The following is an 18,734-nucleotide window of genomic DNA, read 5'->3' as shown; positions in this document are numbered from 1 at the left end:
GCTACCTGTCAGCCCAATCTCTGTAAATGTTCCATCTTTCTTTGTGCCTCACAAAGCCCTTGGCTTGTCATGTTGGAAACCTCTCGCCTGCGGTCCTATCATGCTGTGTAATAGTCACTCACATGCGGCCAAGTTCGCCCTTTGGACCCTGATATGGAGTGAGAGATTCCTGTCTGGGCCCCAAAACCAAAACACTGTTAGAGGCACTATCCTTTTTCTGCTGTTAAACACACATAGTTGTCTACATAACACTGTTTTTTCAGCCTCTATATCTCCACCGTCACTAAGCGGTGGCAGGCCGACCGACCCCACCCCCTCTGTTCGTGAGTCTCCAGCCAGCGCCTCAATCAGAGAAGGCCCATCAGCAGCAACAGCTTTTATCTGGCCCAGAGTAGCCCTGTGATAACACTGTTAACAACACTAATGTGTAGTGTTTGGGAGCCACTGGAGCTGAGCCACTGTCACATTGAATACACCAGGTCAAAAGCTTCAGCATCTTTGGATGCCACGCCTAATTATTTCTACTGCCCCTTCTGGTTTGCGACAGTGTTGGTTGGAAAGGACTGAACGGGCCCTTCTTTTACGGCGTGCCTTCGGGAAAACATTGGTGTTATTTTAGAAATCACACTGTTAAAGATTAATGTGGACCTGGAGGAGTGTGTCATCGTTCCTTAACGACAGGGCCGAGACTCGGAATAAAGGCAGCACTGTGTTCTGTCCCTTAGCCCAAGGACAGATATGTTTCCTCTCAGCAAGCTCACCACTCAAAACCCCCCTTTGTCCAATAACTTTATCCCTAAGTCATCCGCTGTGGTCAAAATGAGGAAAAAAGAAAAATAATGTCTTCCCCCTTAGACTGTTTGGTCTTCTCCTAATGTTATTGTTTATGTATCAAAACTGAATGAGGTGTGTGTGTAGAGAGATTACCATATCTTTATCTTTGCAGTTAAAAATAACGGCAAAAAAGGTCAAGAGTGTTCCCAAACATTTTCCATTGTGATTGCTCCAGTCAGATGACTAATGGAAAGTCCCAGCTTCAAATTGTGCACATGCAACTCCCCCCAATAAAGTCATCTGTCATCATCACGCACCAGACAGACAGACAGGGTTCAGAGACCACAACCTGAGCATCCTATTGCTACATCGACATTGCTCTCATTCTATTGGCCAGGAGGATAACAATATTAGAAATAAAGACACTTTCAATGACACACCTGAGAGTAAGAACGATAAAAACTTTGAACATCCGATGCTGCTGGTGAGCTTGATGAAGATCTGACAGTATTTATGGGCAAATGTATTGGAGGCTTTTGCTGATAATCAAAGCATTTGATAAGCCGGGGGGACATCAATCTTAGTGACACAGATAGTCCCTCCTTCACGCTAATAGGGTTGTAAAGGGCCTTCACCTTATATAACTCAGCTAATAAAGTCATTTGTGATGAGCCCGAAGGTCAACTGAACAGATTTGCCATGTTTACCTGTGTCTTTGATAATATGCAGGATTTATAAAATAAATTAAAAAAAGCTTTATGTCGGTGGTACTATTGGTTTGTGGTTGATGTAGGACATATGATAACGCCATTTAGTACAATATACTCCATTGTTGATGTGGCCTCTACACTACTGCAAATGCAAACTCACCATCCTTGAGCGGATCAAAGTTGGCAACTCCGGAATTTAGCTTTATTTTTTAATGACAAAGACATTAGACAATGGCCTTTGTACACAGGAGCAGCACTGTTACATTATCGCCACTCATTTGTATCTTCTTTCAAGAGTTCTCAGGGCCACACTGTAACCGATGACATTAGTTATTATCAAGCCACAGGTGACAGGATCTCTCTCACACAGTTATTTTTCTACTCAATATCCTCGGAGAACCTTATACACATCATTTCAGGTCAGCTCAGAAAAGCCATGTGCCGCATATTGTAGCCTGCCTAATCAATTTCATAAGCTGCGTAAATCATGACAGCTTGACGTTTATTGTGGAGGCGATGGGTTGATCCTGTGGACTTGGAGACAGCTCCCTTGGTGATAAATGTAGCTATCTCTTCAGAGCAACGATACAAGTTGTCCATGTACAGACAGACAGAAGGGGGGGAAGCTAATGGGGGGGTGGTATAAAAAAATACAAACTCAAAGTATCTGTTGTGAGATTTCTGCAACACTTTCTGCAAGCATAAGTCCATTATTGTTGTTTTTCTTTTTTTTTTTTGCTAGATCTTTTGACAGTATCTTTTAGCTTGCTAGCTGTTCCGTGTCTGTGTGTGTGTGTGTGTGTGCCCGTGTGCGCGTGTGTATTTTTGCCAATTACCACTGACACGATTAGATTGTCCCCCTCCAAAAAATTCCAATGATAAATAGTGCAGTCGTTACACTGCATTTGAAGTAGACAAACGTTTTTTTTTATTCATGTGCATATTGTTCTCAAAATAATATGCATTCTAATAGCAGCTATTATACCCATTAGCTTCTCTTATTACTGCTGCTATGTTCACAGGTCATGTAGGACCAGTCACTTGTAATTTCCACGGAATTAAACCATTTAATATCCAGTATATACATAGATGGAGACCTTTTAGCATAAGCCTACGACAAACACATAGTCACTTTAGTTGAAGGAAGGATAGTGTCATGTTTGTCAGGAGCAGTATTTACTGTCTCGGTCATGAGAGTGAGTTGTTTGTCACACTTCATGAAACATATGAAGCAGAGTTTGTGTGCAAGTGTATTGGTGCAATAAACTGAGCAACTTAAAAATCACAGAGCAGCAGTCGAACAAAGACTGTCTTATGAACACACGGCGCTGTTTACGCTTTCCCCGGAACACACTATACCTTTCACCTCTGTCCCGCTGATGAACTTCTAAGCTCAACGTCTTCCTTGTAAACACACTTGTATAAAAAAAGCAATTGAGAGAACGAAGAAAGGTCAAAGAACTAAGTGGATACTTAAAAGTATGCGGACGGGAGGGACAGCAGGGTTTTTATAATTGATCACGATTACTGTAGCAACTTTATTCATGTTTCACTTTTGTAGTTTTATCCATATCAGATTATGAATGCTAAACAAAAACATACTAGTCCTCAGGTTGTCCACTATGCATTTAGTTTCCTCAAGTGTCATCTTCAACAATAGTTGAAAAGGCTTTGACCGCTGTGTAAACCTTTACAGCCACAAACAAAGATGTACCGAGAAATTGCAGTCCAAGCGATCTAAAAAATACTGATATGTAATATCCATGCATTCAATTTGTCAATGCTCTTATTTGCACACATTTACTACACAAAAACGAAATCGTGATATGAGACTGCCGGGCTGAAAACGCCAATATCAGCACTACGTAGTGCGTGAGTGTAAACAGTCACACAGGGCTTGACCGGCAGCCGCAGGATGTGAAATGAAGCGGGATGACCTTTGATTCGATCTATATGCCCCCAAGTCAAGACCCTAAATCGTACTCCCATAACCCCCGCTTGCTACGAGGCAATATGTGTCATTGGAAGAATAGGCGATGATTAGATTCAAGGCTGTATTCATTTTCATCATCCTGCCATGTATCGATGAACTGCAACCTTTATCAAAATGAAGAAGGAGAATATGATAAATCATGATCTGAAAGTCGCGTCACAGCCTTTCTTGATGCTTTGCAGCCAATCCTCTTAGGGCAAAAGCTCGGTTATTTATTGGTCCTTAACCCTTTGGCTCTCACTGTTTCACTGTGCAAGATCTATCGGTGCACACTTATTCACTTATGATTATTACTGATCATCTGCCCAAATGACATCAATAAAGTGGAGGCCAAGCAGATAATTTATCTGTACAGCTTTTTCGATATCAAGTTCAGAGTCAGAGGCCTTAAAAGGATGAAGGGCTATGGACATCAGGTGATGGATGATCGTACATGGGCTCCATAAAAATATGACCCTTTTAATATATTTGCTCTCTTTCCACTCCCTTCGTCTTCCTCGGTTAGCATGCTTGATCAACAATCTTTGTCCTGGGAACATCATCATGTTCAAGAAAAACAGCTTTACAGTTAACTCTTCAACTGTCAGATATGTACAAACACTAATATTTGAGTCATACCAAGTCTTCGTGTCAATGCAAGATCTGTGAATCAAACAAGACTTTGGAATGATGAGAAAAAAACTCTCGTCTGGGGTCATTGAAAACTCTGGCAGCATATTTCACTCGGGGATTTCTTTATGAATCACACAAAAGCTCATAGGGCCATACGAGGTCATGCCTCATTCTGTAAATACCAGTCGTTTGTATTAGACAAGTGGCCGTGACTTTCCAGAGTCGCACAATGCTTAGGAGTGTTTGCTTTCCAAATCTAACCTTTGTGCACTAAACTCTATCTCGGCGCTGTTCCGTCACAGGCCGCACCCAGCGTAGCCCCATCTGGATGTTGGGTTGGGCAACTGTTAGCTTTAGCCTGATGCCATTAGTGTCAAGCTAATCGGATCTCTCCTGGTTCTTTTAAAGAACGGCGACTCGGGTGCTATTGCCTTTGCTAATGTTCTGGATATAATTGTCTCACATTTACTTCACGGCAAAGTGGACATGATGATCATGAATCAAACAGCGATTACTTGGAATCGCGTTCTCGTTCAACCAAGACGGACAAACGGGGAGCTGGAGAAAGAATGTTTCCTATCAGCACTCTCCTGTGTTTGCCTTGGCCAGCACATCTCTGCTTTTCCACTTATTAAAGTCGTCATAAATATTTTCTATCTGATGGACGCCCAGCTTCCTGCTATTTAGCAGTGACCGTTTTGGCCTTGCTTCCCACTCCCCGCCTCACCACTTAAGCTCGATGGGCAACCTCATTGTTGAGGCATGTTCTTAAGAGGTCATAGCTGTGGTCTTGTTTTGGGTCAGCTGTCAAGGCTCCTATCTCTGGGAAGTCCCAAAATAGTCCAATTTCATACTGTTTCATAGGAGCAAAGCCAGCGAAAGGTCCCGAGACAGGCTGTTGCTAAAAACCAGACTGTATTCATGGTGTATCCTTATTCAAACAGGCCTGAACTGATTTTTGCAGGAACATGTAAATGGGTTGTTATCTGGAGTCTTCAAATGATAGCAACGAATCTGTGAGAAAATAACACTGGAGACTTTATAGTCCTACTTTTCTTCCTTTTTGGGGCAGTCGGGTCCAGTTATTGATTTTAAACCATTGGAACTCCCAATTGTGTGTCTGTGTGTGAGGAACACTCACACCAGTTGTGCTGTGTTAAGGGGGGTGCTTTTAGAAATGTATGAAAAAGGTGATAATATTCGTAATAACAATGCATTGATAATGCATTCACTGAACTGATTTCTACAATAACTCGCATGGTTCAGTGCACGCTGGTGTCATATTTATAAAAGAAATAAGAAGACATCCACCACACATATCGGTTGAGTGCAGAATCTCTTTGCCTGTGCCTGAATTAAATCCATCAAAATCTCGTTACACCACCTGCACTACAACTTGTACTTATACTGGTTTTACCTGGTCTAAGGCCTAGATTTATTTCTGACACCAGATTGGCAGGTGCACTGGGGGGGGGTGAAATAGAAACACTCATGGTCCGTTGGAACGCCCAGTAAGGTCTGCCAAATTCCCAAACACGGTAAACTAGTTTTGTCCCTGCACAAAAATGGAAACTTGCCAGCCTGCAAAAATAGGATCCTATGAGTGAAGTTAGACACACCACCATTTGATGTATGTCAGCAGAAATTTGTCACTTTCAGGTTATGGCTGAATTTTAGGATTGGAATTCAAAGACAGAGCAGCATCTTTTTTCCTACTGTGGAATACTACAGAAGTGCATTCAGAGCCATTTGAGTCACTTTTTTCTTCCTTTTTTCCATTATATTCTGGCTAATGTCACATTATCACCCACACTACTACCCCCTTATTAGCATTTATCAGTCTGAAGCCCACTGACCTGTGCAACATGGCTTTTGACCAAATAGTTTACAAAAATTGCGATGAGAGACTTGACTCTTGCTTTTTCCCATCACTCCATCCTGAAGATCAATAATCTATCCACCAAAATGAGGTCCAACCTGCGTGCCAAAAAGCTGCAAAAGATTCCAATAAATGTGAGCAAAACTTTCAATTTGTGGCTTTTTTGCTGTGGCCGTGTACGACAGGGCCCTGGTTAAAAAAAAACCTTGAGGTTTGTTTGCTGATGGTTCTTTTTGGAAACCTGCGGTTTTTGTGACATCCGTAGCCATCTATTGGGCCGTGCTGCCGAATAGCTTCTTATTATTCAGAGTTGAAGAGAATTGTTCTTGGCAACACAGAGCTAACATTTTCCTACGGCGCAAACCTCCAGTTGTCCTGTGAGGATGATGAGCAAGCTCACGTCAAGCTCCTCCTGCAGTTGCTGTAGCGGTTAACAGAGCCTTTGCATCTGTGACTTGTACAAATAGATTATTCTGTGTTAGTCTGTTTTCACAAGCCTCGATTCTTTTTTTGCGGGGAAAACGAGCCACCACATGTCCATAATGTTCCTTAAACAACAACAACAACAACAAAATAGCCCATGAGCATTTCTGCTGGCTTTTCACATTAATTTAGTTGTTGAAATGAACGGAGCGAGATTTAGCTCAGTCAAGTGTTTTAGACTGTGACACGTCTTGTGAAAACAAAGGCTCTCAGTCAATTCACACTTCTCTCGCCATGCTGTGTTTTCTTTTTGTGCGCTTGGTCATCATGGCATGTCAATACGAATGGTGCTAAAGTGGCGTTGAAAGACTCCTGACTCTGTCCAATAACAAAAGCTCTGCATTGAAACTTTAATAATGGGAGGGAGTCAGTCTCTCCCCTGCCTGGTGTGAAAGCAGCCAGCGTCGACATGGCGAGATATATAAACACACATTGATGCATACTGCTAATGAGCGGAATGGTTGTGCAGGTGGCTGCACTTTCATCAAGCCATAACTGGATTTGTTTTTGCTTGAGGTCATACAGGCCAGGGCGAAAGTTACACACATGCACACACTTTCTAATTACCCTCCTTGCAGTGTTTTCTCTTCTCCGTGAGACATATTGACATGTCAGCGCTCAGCAGGCTAGATACAGAACAAATGGACATTTTAGTTCTGTCTATGTAGTGGAAAATCTATCCTTCTCAACATAAGCTGGCCTCTATTTGGACTTGTCTCTCTGAGCCAGAGCAAAAGTCACTTTGAAATGACATGTGCAATAAATCAAAGCTGCACCAGTCAGTGGCCAATCACATTTTCCCTCTTTAATTAATATGATATTTATTTGCATGGTGGGGTTCTGTTTGTCTTTCTGTCTGTCCGCGTCTGTATGTTTTTGCATTATATACAGTATGCCTCACTTTCTTCTGCACGTACTGGCCACATGTGTGCATACTGTATGTCAGTGTTGAACGAGTCCCTGTTTTTTTTTCCTTTATCGCAGTGCGGTTATAATTTGCTTTCGACTGTCATGGATTGAGATCATTTATATTCAAATAATAATTCATATCAGTTATTATCATTATAATTATTATTATCATTATTACTATCATTATTATGATTATTATTTATAGCTAGCAGTATTCTTGGTTAACTGTCATTGTGCACTTCCTGCATTGACAAGTTTGATTTTTCATCCTAATGTGAATGAGAAAAACTTGATGTCTCACTCATCACATTTCTCACAGAACAGTCTCAATGCGACAGCATCTACGTAGTTGCTAATGCTTTTCCTCAATTACACCGTCATGATGTAGAACTGTAAAATGTACTCTTGATCGATTTTCACCATTCCGGGCATCAATTATTGCTTAATTGTTGAAATAATGTTGGCACAGTACGATTGTTTTCTTTGGAAAAATATTACTTGTTTCTCTACTCAAGGAAAACAAGGCAAACACTCCTTAATGTATGTCACTTTTCAGGAACCATATTTTAGGCAACCAAAATTGCACAGAATTAAAATGAGGTCATTGTTCACGAGATATATTGTAGCCTTTTTTTGGTTGTCATGTTGTCCTTCCTCCCTTCCGACTAAAACTCAAATACTAAGCTTGGTTTTCCGCATGCATGTTGACAGAATGTTCATGCTATTCCATCCATCCATCCATCCATTTTCTGAACCGCTTAATCCCCACAGGGGTCGCGGGTGTGCTGGAGCCTATCCCAGCCGTCATCGGGCAGTAGGCGGGGGACACCCTGAACCGGTTGCCAGCTGATCGCAGGGCACACAGAGACAAACAACCATTTGCACTCGCACTCGCACTCACACCTAGGGACAATTTGGAGTCTTCAATCGGCCTACCAAGCATGTTTTCGGGATGTGGGAGGAAACCGGAGTGCCCGGAGAAAACCCACGCGGGCCCGGGGAGAACATGCAAACTCCACACAGGGAGGGCCGGAGGTGGAATCGAACCCACACCCTCCCAACTGTGAGGCGGACGTGCTAGCCAGTGCGCCACCGAGCCGCCTTCATGCTATTCCACTATTTAAAAAAAAACACACTACATTTTCGTTACCATTTCTAGACGACCCAACCAAGTAGCTGGTTTTGTAAACAGTTGCAGCTGTTACATTACAAGAAAGAGGAAGTCCTCCCCACCTCCTCCTCCACACATGCACACACATCTTGCTCTCCAGCTCACAATGATTGTCATTTTCATGCATAACCGACATTTCTAAAGAAATACAAACGCGCTAAGAAGGGGATGAGGTAGCTTTTTTTGTGGTGTGTTCCTAAAATAAAAAACAATTTATTCCAAGATGCTGGTCAGCATAAATTAGCTTTATATATATATATATATACGTATATATATATATATACATATATAAATTTATTGTTTAATTGTCATAGCGGATATTAGGTGAACAATTCCCCAAACTGTGTTTATTTTCCAGGCACAAGCTGGGTTTTTAGCTCACAGCTTTTTTTTTCTTTATCGAAGAAATTAATTAGAGCACCTTTATGGGCGACGCGTGTGAGTGAACACGTCTACATGCACCGCCATCCATCATTTGCCCAGAAATTGACGAGACGGTTGCAGAAAAGCTCATGAAAGCAGTAGCTGTATGGCAAAGAGTAACGTCACAGTGTCCGCAGCAGATTGTGCAACAGATGAATGCATCTTGCTCCTTTCCTAATGGACCGCAAACGTTTTCTCTCTACTCTACTATAAGTAGACAAACAATGAAGCAACTGTTAAAAGGGCAGATGGAAGCAGTGAAAAAGAGGCGAGCTCGCCACATGCTTGTACTTGAGGATGCTTTTCGCAAATAGCCCCCAAAAGGCACACAATCTAAAACTACCCATCACTTGCCATCAATGGGCGTCAGAGAGGAAGAGGACATCAATTGCATTTCATTTGAAGTAGCTTCTAGTCTCACTGCAGCAGAGTGGCCTCATCACTTCATCATTGCCTCTTTTTCTGTGGCGGACACTGGAGGCATTCTGCTACCTATCTGCCTCTAGTAAATATTGCTGGAAGGCTTAATTATACGCACACACATAGACTTAGTAGTCTCAGCTAAATTTCCTGCTACGCTGAAGCGAAGAATTAACATCAAATCTTTGGGGGTGTTCATTCATCAGGATGGCCGTGTGCAGCGAAATGTTTGCCTGCGTGTGTTTTGGTGACCTCTCAGTCCATTATTATGTCCCTCTGGTCGCATTCGTTGCCCAAAGGGTAAGTGTGATGTACTGTGAACACCCTGTGCTCATGTCACAACCCCTTGGCCAAGGCCCTGTACAGCACATAGATCAATATCCTCTTTCTATGCTGAAGTCATTTCACTTTTTGTCCTCATAATCATAATTCTTTTTCTTTCCAGATGATGAATGACCACGACGATTCCTCCCCTGACAGCTGCGTCAAAAAGGTTGGTTCATTTTCATGTTCATGCGAGTCTAGTCAGCTTTGTGTTGTTTTTACGTCACATGGGTCAACTGTGCAAATGTGCTGTAAAGGTAATCATCAATGCAACAATGTCTGATCGTGTGGAAAGAGCAACACCGCGCAGATGTATAAATACACAACATTACCAGTCCAATGTCGTCACTCAGTACCAAGAACCTGACTGGTACTGTATGTGTTCCCACAAAAAAAATAGTAGAGCTTTATTTAAATTAAGTTTAGTTCCAACATCCTCTCCTGAAACACCACCCTTCAAAGGAAACCCAAACTTTAGGGAAGCTTCAGACACACAAAAATACACTGACACTGGCACACAGAGCGATACATCCCATTAGCCAGTCGCTGACCACTTTATGAGGTGATAAATTTATTGAAGAAACTTGGCAGCTCGGCTTAACAGCCAGTGTCGGTAGGTCAGGACAGGTCAGCACTTGGGTTCGTGTCCATCTAATGGTCCATGAAAGAACAATGGTCCTAACCAAGTGGACACTCTGTGTGACTTGGTGAAGCCGCCAAGCATGGCGGTGGCTGAGGTCACTGGCAACAGGGGGTCTCGGACTCACATCAAAATGAGCGATGAGCCACAAATGATGTGAGGGTTTTAGCTTTCTCAATGATGTTGGATTTTGGAGGCGTGAGAAACGTGCAATTAACAATTAGGACAGTGCCATAACTACCTGTATAAAATAGCAAGCTGAGAGGTTTGAAATGGTTTGATTTTTTTTTTTTTTATTTGATGTTGTCAGTATTTTTGTAGGCTATTTGCTGTGCCCCCATGTGTGTTCAATGAGTAGTTATTTTCTTCTCTTTCGTGCATGTCTGTTAGCTCAATTAGGACACATTACATGTGAGCATCAAGCTAGGAGACATACGTTAGACACAATTACATGGTTCGGTTAAATATTTAAATATACAATGTTTAATTTGTGTTTGTTTTACGTGTCAGTTATCCAGTAAACTTCAACTGAGAGTGATAGATGAATAGCTTGGAGCGAGCACGCTGTGCCTCTTATGTTTTAAATACATTTACATTCATTTAAGCATGTAGGGGAAGTAAACTCATTTTAAAGGTTTTTTTATTTATTTATTTAAGCTACCTCCATCAAGACTTTGACTTACCTGTGTGGTTTTGGAATATAATCCACATGATAAATGGGGGTTCACCGCCTCAAAATTTGTAACTTTCCAGTGTTCCCACTTTTCCCAGTCAAATGCATCCACTTTATTTAAAATGCAATATCACTGAAGATCTATGGTGCAACATTTCCGAATACGGTATTATTATTAGTAATACCATCAGTCCATATTAAACATTTATATTGGTACAATATATCAATTTAATTTAAAGTCACAGCTCTTGTTTTTGTTCCAAGCAGAAAGGCATGCAAGTCACTGACGACTTAATACTGCTTTATTCCCAGAGCTTGTATAAAGAGTTGACCACATGGTTTTTAAGCTGCTTCCTTTTCCTGATTTAGTGCAATGTGGAAAAATTATGTTTTTCAGAACCCCAACTCACACATACACACACACACATGTCATATTAAAATGCAGCAAAACTGCACACTGACCGTCAGAATGCAAAATACAAAACATACCCTCTCAACACAGGTCATTATGCAGAGTGCGAGTTGTGGTGGGTCTTTGACGGGTGGCAGCAGGGTACATGCCAGTTATGAATATGAATGAAATTGTTCACAAACCATTTCACAAACATGGCGCATTCATCTGCATCATGCACACACACACACACACACACACACACACACACATACACACACACACACACGCGCGCGCACACACGCACCTGATGTACATATGCACACCCATATATGACTTTTCCTGCCTTCATTATCGCTATGCTTGATTAAGGAAGAATGTGAATTAAGTTATAGCTTTGGAACAAATAATTGTTAATGCTCATCTCTGCAAATGGTACGTGTCACCTCAAATTTATGTATTCACTACATACTTGTTGATTTAGAAAAATATATAAAATACAAACTATAAATACAAAATACACTGTGTGTGTGTTTGTATAGAAGGTTTGAAGTCTTGTCATCGCATCCTCGGCTTCCGTAAACGCAGATCAAGCCCTATTGATAGCACACGTGAGAAAACGTGCATCGTCCCATCTGCACACAGACAGAAAATAAATAGATCTGAATCCCCTCTCTACTTACTGCATTCATCCTCCGCTCATTCCTTAGCTCTGTGGCTCGCTTCGTAGACAGGAGAGTGTTGTTCAAGCTATAGATGGCTATCAGAGGCCAATGGGGGAAAGTATCAGGGATTGTTTGATTTGGTCTGGTCCGACCACACAAAACCTGACTATCCGTCTGTTTAGCTGTCTAGGCCCTGCTTACATGTGCTCTCCCTTGCACACACAGCCAAGTCTGTGGAAGTTAATAGGGTGTCAGAGTGGCTGTTTCTTTTTTAGAGTCCCTGGATTTAAAGGTGATATAAAGATGGGGGTGGTGATGAAGACAGTCTCTGCTTTGTGTGTCTCTGTACTAATCCTCATCTTCAGAGGAGCGCCGCTGTCCACCCTGATGTGTGTAAACACTCACGCAGATCAGATGGCAGATAATGACTTCCAGATAGACACCCTCCATTCAGGCAGCAGAGAAAATCAATGAGCACTGATTGCTTTTTTCCCAAGACGATCATCTCCCCCGTAGGCAACTATCTTTCTCTCACCTCCTGTCTTGGGTTTTTTCTCCGTGAGCTCCGTTCATTCGGTACTCAGATAAAATCTTTTTATGTTTCTTTTCATGGAAGATTAGCTGGTAAAGCGAAATATGTCATGAGGATGTCTGTGACACTGATTGCTTGACTTCACTTCACACTGATGCTCTCCAGAGAGTAATTAATGGATCATCTGATAAATATGCTCTCTTGGTAAACTATTACCAGATTGTTTAACATTTCTAGATCAAAAACAATGTATTCATTGTGTTTTATAGTGTCATAGCTCCTAAATGGGAGAATGACAGGGGTTGAATTGAACTCTGACCTCAGAAAAGATTTTCCACACTCTGTGTTGAAAGACATTAGAGCCAACGGGGGTCAGCAGCAGCTGTGGGTGTGCATGTGCATACACTTGAGTATGAATCTAATTTTTTTTTTTGTTCCCCATATCAAGCTGGATAAAAGAGTTTCTAAATAGGGTCGCTAAATGACCCCGAATGTACGAGGGCTATTATGTGGACAGAGGGAGGCTCGTGGGTCACAAAAGTGATCCATGGCTTCGGGCCATAGTTTACCTCCTGCCAACTCCACCTGAAACCCTCACTCCCCCCTGAAATGGTCTCATGATTGATTGATAATTATGATAATTTGTTTCAAATGATTATCTGGATATTATAATCACTGCCTCCCCAGTGTGCCATGGGAGCAAGTCATTTTTCATAATGCTGAACGTCACAAATGCCCCACGGTTACGACTCACGAGGATACAAGTCTGTGTGCGTGTGCGTGTGCGTGTGCGTGCGTTCGTTTCGAGTGCTTTGGGCTTGCTGCTTGGGCCCAAGGAATGAGGACGGTGGAGTGATGTAAAAATAAAATTGCAGAAAAAGTTTTTCGTTGCTAAATTTCGGTCCATTTGTAACGAATACAGAAAATAGGCTTTACTGCGTGTCGGTCACACCCTATAAAAGAAAGTGAATAAATTGCCTCGATGGGTATCAATAAGTCTTTATCGACACTACTACTTTTAATGGTATAGCCTATCCGTCCAGTGCCTTAATGGTATTTTTATCAGTAATTTGGGGGGTTTAGAGCAGGGGTGTCAAACTCTTTTTTTTCGCGGGCCGCATTGTAGTCATAGTTTCCCTCAGAGGGCCATTATGACTGTCAACGCCTTATATTATTTACAGTATAGGCTACACAGCAAACTGATGAATAACCAATTTTGAAATCAAAGACCAGTCAAAACTGCTCAAATTATTTAAAAAGATGAATGGTAATAAAAATTACTAGCTATATTTCTGTTTTCAAAAAGTGAAGACAATTTATAATTTTAGTAATGACACAAAGTCGATGCACAATTTGGCTTCACGGGCCACATAAAATGATGTGCCGGGCCGTATCTGGCCCCCTGGCCTTGAGTTTGACACCTGTGGCTTAGAGAAACATCAAAACAAAAATATTAGAACCTTTTTCAAAAATATATATACATGTCTTTCAATTGAAACATTAATGTAAAATACTTTTTTTTTTTATTATTTGAACAAAACACCGTTGTACTGTTAAACATTTTACAAACATTTTTTTAGTGTTAAAGACAACTTTTGTAGAGCAGCGAGGCTGGGACATGCTGATATGCTGAATGATACTGCTACATGAGCTACAGTGGGGCCAAAGAAGGTGTGGGTAAACTGGGTTTTTAGATTAAGTGCTTTTATTCTGAAAGCCTGACTTTTTATGGGATGTTATGCCATCAATCGAATACCTCACTCTAGATGGTAGGTGGATGTGGGTGTTAATAAAGGACTGGATGGAGTTGGTAAGTAGCGATGGATAGATCTAGACAATGAAGTGATGGATGTCCAGACAAATAGATGGAATACACAATAACGGTCTCGTTATCAATCAAGACCCCAGTGGTTGTCATTCTCCAACTCAAACCAACTAAAAGAGGGGGTTACGTATTTTCTGTGTGATCTGCATGTGTGCGTGAGGGGAGAGGTGCAGGAATAATATTTGTGGTTCTCATTTTGCCCCAAGATGACTTAATGATGATATGGGTCTCTTTCTTCTGCTGGGCAGGGCTACTTTTAATGGGGCCTGAGTGACATGTTTTTATATGGCTGCATAAGCTGCAACCCCCAAAACACACACACACACACAGTCCAATATTCCGAGTTTGTGCTCACATGTTCAAAATCCTGCTTGTTGAGGAATGTTTGCTTCATGGACAGGATAATCTTTCAAAGCATACCGTCGCCTCCTGACACTGTCTTGATCATACACAAATGAAGTTTAACCCATCTTAACTCAAGGAATGCTCACTTGTATGTTATATGTCGTTTTCAGTGTATATACGTATTGTCAAAAATAATATACATTCATTAAAAAGATTTTGATGGTAATCTGGGGCAGGGGAAAATGTGTTTCGCATCTGTCTATAAATTTTAACCCCTGTATATTCTACTTTGGAAATCCAAAATATACATATTTTGTGTTTCAACACTTGCTTGTCAGAAGTGTCTCAAGTCAGACTATTTCTTTAATGACTATGTAGATATCGGTCTGTTGGCCAACAATTTTAAAGGGATCTTGTCAAAGTTGAGGTGAGTTGAGATGGAATGAAAATTTAAATGGTCTTCAAGTCTGGCTTGCCTGTGGGAACTTTGACAGGGATGGTTAGTGTACAGTAGAATGCTGGCACTATGGGAAAACAGGTAGGCCTGCGCTAAAATTTGTTTACCAGTGAGGTGACAATGTGACTTTTTGGGATTATTGTTGAAATCATCATTTGAAAATATAAACACGTAGGCATTTCTATAAGTAGTGTATCATATTGATTTATTATTATTTATGTTTCTTCTCATAAAAAATATTAATTATTCAAATAAACTAAAATACTAACATTATTAAATGTAACTTTCACAAATTTGTGTGTATCAAACTCGTAGACCTTCGCAATGAGCAGTAGCTCAAGATACAGTGCACCGTTTGAAAATATTTGATGACCCATGCTGTATTTTTTTTTTTATGTTGGAGGAAATATGAAAGTCCTGACAACTTTGTAATTACGGTGAAATACACTTGCCCTCCCTAGCTAGTGTGTGTGTGTGTGTGTGTGTGTGTGTGTGTGTGTGTGTGTGTGTGTGTGTGTGTGTGTGTGTGTGCGTGTGCGTGTGCGTGTGCGTGTGCGCGTGCGTGCGTGCGTGCGTGCGTGCGTGCGTGCGTGTTTTTGCACTTGTGCACAGAGTTTGCATAGACACGGTGACAAGTCCAATTTAAACACTGTGAAGTGCTTAAGTGAGAACAAATTAGAACATTACTATTGGAATATCTCAATGAAGGTTGACACACACAGACACATTAAGTAGTATATTCGTGCGCACACTCTGTGTCTATCAACAATGCAACGGCGAATCCATTAAAGCAGACTGACGAGCATTGGTGCTATAACTTGATGACCCACAAGGCGTTGCCACGGAGACCAGGAGGCCGCGTGAGGGCGGAGAAGAGAGAGTTGTGTGGTCCTCCTTGCCAAAAATATTTCCACGTCAGACAAGGGAGATAAAAGGTTCATCTGAGTGTGAGAACATCTGGGTGCGTGTCAAAGCTCACCTCGTTTTGCAGCTTAGGACAGATTAATCATTGTCAAATTTAACATGTTATGATATTAGAATAACAGAAATGGAATGGCTTTGTCACCTCAACTCATAAAGTACCAGGGCCACTTATATGTCCTCAGAATCTTTGCATGTTAAGAGACAAATACTCAGGCAAAGAAAGTGAGTGACGGATGGAAACCTGCAAAGGAAAGGTCGCGGTTTACATCCCGCCTTCCAACATCGGAGGCGACAGGGTCGCGGCTCTTAGTGAACTGTACCAGGCTGTCAGTGACCAACAGACAGCGCACCCTGACGGTTTCACCATCTTCGCTGGGGATTTTAATCATGCTAATCTGAAGTCTGTTTTTCCGAGGCTTTACCAGCATGTTGATTTTCCTACGCGTGGCGACAGCTTCCTGGACCTGGTCTACTCTTCGCATAGGGGAGCTTTCAAAGCCGCCCCCCTCCCCCATCTTGGGCTTTCTGACCATCTCACTGTTATGCTTTTGCCCGCATACAGACAAAAGGTGAGAACATCCAGACCAGTTCGCAAGCGGGTGCGGGTGTGGCCTGAGGGTGCCTCTGATGCGCTTCGTGACTGCTTTGGCTCTACCGACTGGGACGTGTTTAGGAGGGCGGCCACTTGCGACGGTCGGGCGGACATTGATGAGTATACTGACTCTGTTTCCTCCTACATCGGGAAGTGCATTGATGATGTGACACACTCAGTATCCGTCGTCACTCGGGCAAACCGGAAGCCATGGCTGACGGGGGCTGTCTTCAGGCTGCTGAGGGCCAGGGACAAAGCCTTCCGGGCGGGGGATGAGGCTGGCTTGAGGACTGCGAGGGCCGACCTGTCCCGGGGCATCAAAGAAGCGAAGAGGGCGTTCTCGGGCAAAATTACCGCCCACTTCAAGGACAGCAGGGACGCACGGCGCCTTTGGCAGGGCATTCAGACCATCACGGACTACAAGCCCGCGCCGCAGAGCTGTGATGGCGACGTCCGTCTGCTCAATGACCTCAACCGCTTCTTTGCTCGCTTCGACGCTCAGAACAGCACTTGCCCGCTGAAGGCCACTCCCCCTTCCCACGAGCTGCCCCTGTGCCTCTCTGCCGACAGCGTGAGGAGGACGCTTGCCGCTATCGACATCCGTAAGGCGGCGGGCCCGGACAACATCCCGGGTCGAGCGCTGAAGGACTGCGCTGGTGAGCTGACGGGTGTCTTCACGGACATCTTTAACACTTCCCTGCAGCAGGCCATCGTCCCGTCGAGTTTCAAAGCAGCCACCATCGTACCTGTGCCGAAGAAGCCTGCTCCGTCCTGCTTCAATGACTACCGCCCCGTGGCACTTACGCCCATCGTCATGAAGTGCTTTGAGCGGCTTGTCTTGGAGCACATCCGGTCAGTTCTCCCTCCCACCATTGACCCCTTCCAGTTTGCGTACCGAGCCAAACGGTCCTCTGAGGATGCCATCTGCTCTGCCCTCCACTCGGCCCTCACCCACCTGGAGGGGAAGGACTCGTATGTGAGGTTGCTGTTTGTGGACTTCAGTTCTGCCTTCAACACCATTGTGCCGCAGCGTCTCATCAGCAAACTTGACAAGCTGGGCCTCAGTACCGGCCTCTGCAACTGGCTACTGGACTTCCTCTGTCAGAGGCCACAGGTGGTACGTGTTGGCGACAAGATCTCCGCCAGCATCACACTGAGCACAGGGGCCCCCCAAGGCTGCGTGCTCAGTCCGCTGCTCTTCACCCTCCTGACGCATGACTGCGCTGCCACCTGCAGCGGCAACCGCATAGTGAAGTTTGCTGACGACACGACTCTGGTGGGTCTCATCACCAAGGGAGACGAGACTCAATACAGGCTGGAGGTTGACCTTCTGACCGCGTGGTGCAGGGACAACAACCTCCTGCTGAACGTCGACAAGACCAAGGAGATTGTCGTTGACTTCCGGAAGGGTCACGCCCAACACCTGCCGCTGACCATCGACGGTGCTGTGGTGGAGAGAGTGAGCAGCGCCAGGTTCCTGGGGGTGCACATCAGTGAGGATCTCTCCTGGTCCACCAACACCGCGTCGCTGGCGAAGAAGGCCCAGCGCCGCCTGTACTTCCTTCGGAAACTCAGGCGAGCGGGGACTCCTCCGGCCGTCATGACTACTTTTTACCGCGGCACCATTGAGAGCGTCCTCTCCAGCTGTATTGCTGTCTGGGGTGGCAGCTGCACTGACCAAGACTTGAAGGCCCTGCAGCGCATTGTGAAAACGGCTAGTAAGACTATTGGTGCTTCTCTCCCCTCCTTGAAGGACATTTACACCTCCCATCTCACTCGCAAGGCGACCAAGATTGTGAGTGATGTGAGTCACCCCGCTCACTCTTTGTTTGAACTTCTGCCCTCTGGGAGGCGGTACAGGAGCCTGCGCTCCCGCACCACCAGACTTTCCAACAGCTTCGTACTCCAGGCTGTTAGGATCCTGAACTCGCTCCCCCTTTCAGCGTAGCGTCCTGTTCTTGCTGTATGCTCACTGGCTCGGTTTTGCCCCTC

At 43.6% G+C, this 18,734-nt stretch overlaps 1 protein-coding gene across 9 annotated transcripts in view; it reads left to right on the top strand.

Annotated features, from left to right (window-relative positions):
• The window catches only part of prdm16 (PR domain containing 16), a 150,753-nt gene that overhangs the window by 72,141 nt on the left and 59,878 nt on the right, over positions 1 to 18,734 (top strand). For all 9 annotated transcript variants that reach the window (XM_037242411.1, XM_037242381.1, XM_037242351.1 and 6 more), the window contains exon 3: positions 9,820 to 9,867. In XM_037242411.1, coding sequence (XP_037098306.1) covers positions 9,820 to 9,867 — 48 coding nt within the window. The remainder of the gene's footprint in view (positions 1 to 9,819; positions 9,868 to 18,734) is intronic.

Source organism: Syngnathus acus, chromosome 2, assembly GCF_901709675.1.
Source record: "Syngnathus acus chromosome 2, fSynAcu1.2, whole genome shotgun sequence".
Classification (NCBI taxonomy): domain Eukaryota; kingdom Metazoa; phylum Chordata; class Actinopteri; order Syngnathiformes; family Syngnathidae; genus Syngnathus; species Syngnathus acus.
Note: the sequence above shows the minus strand (reverse complement) of the source record. Positions and strands in the feature narration are given on the sequence as shown.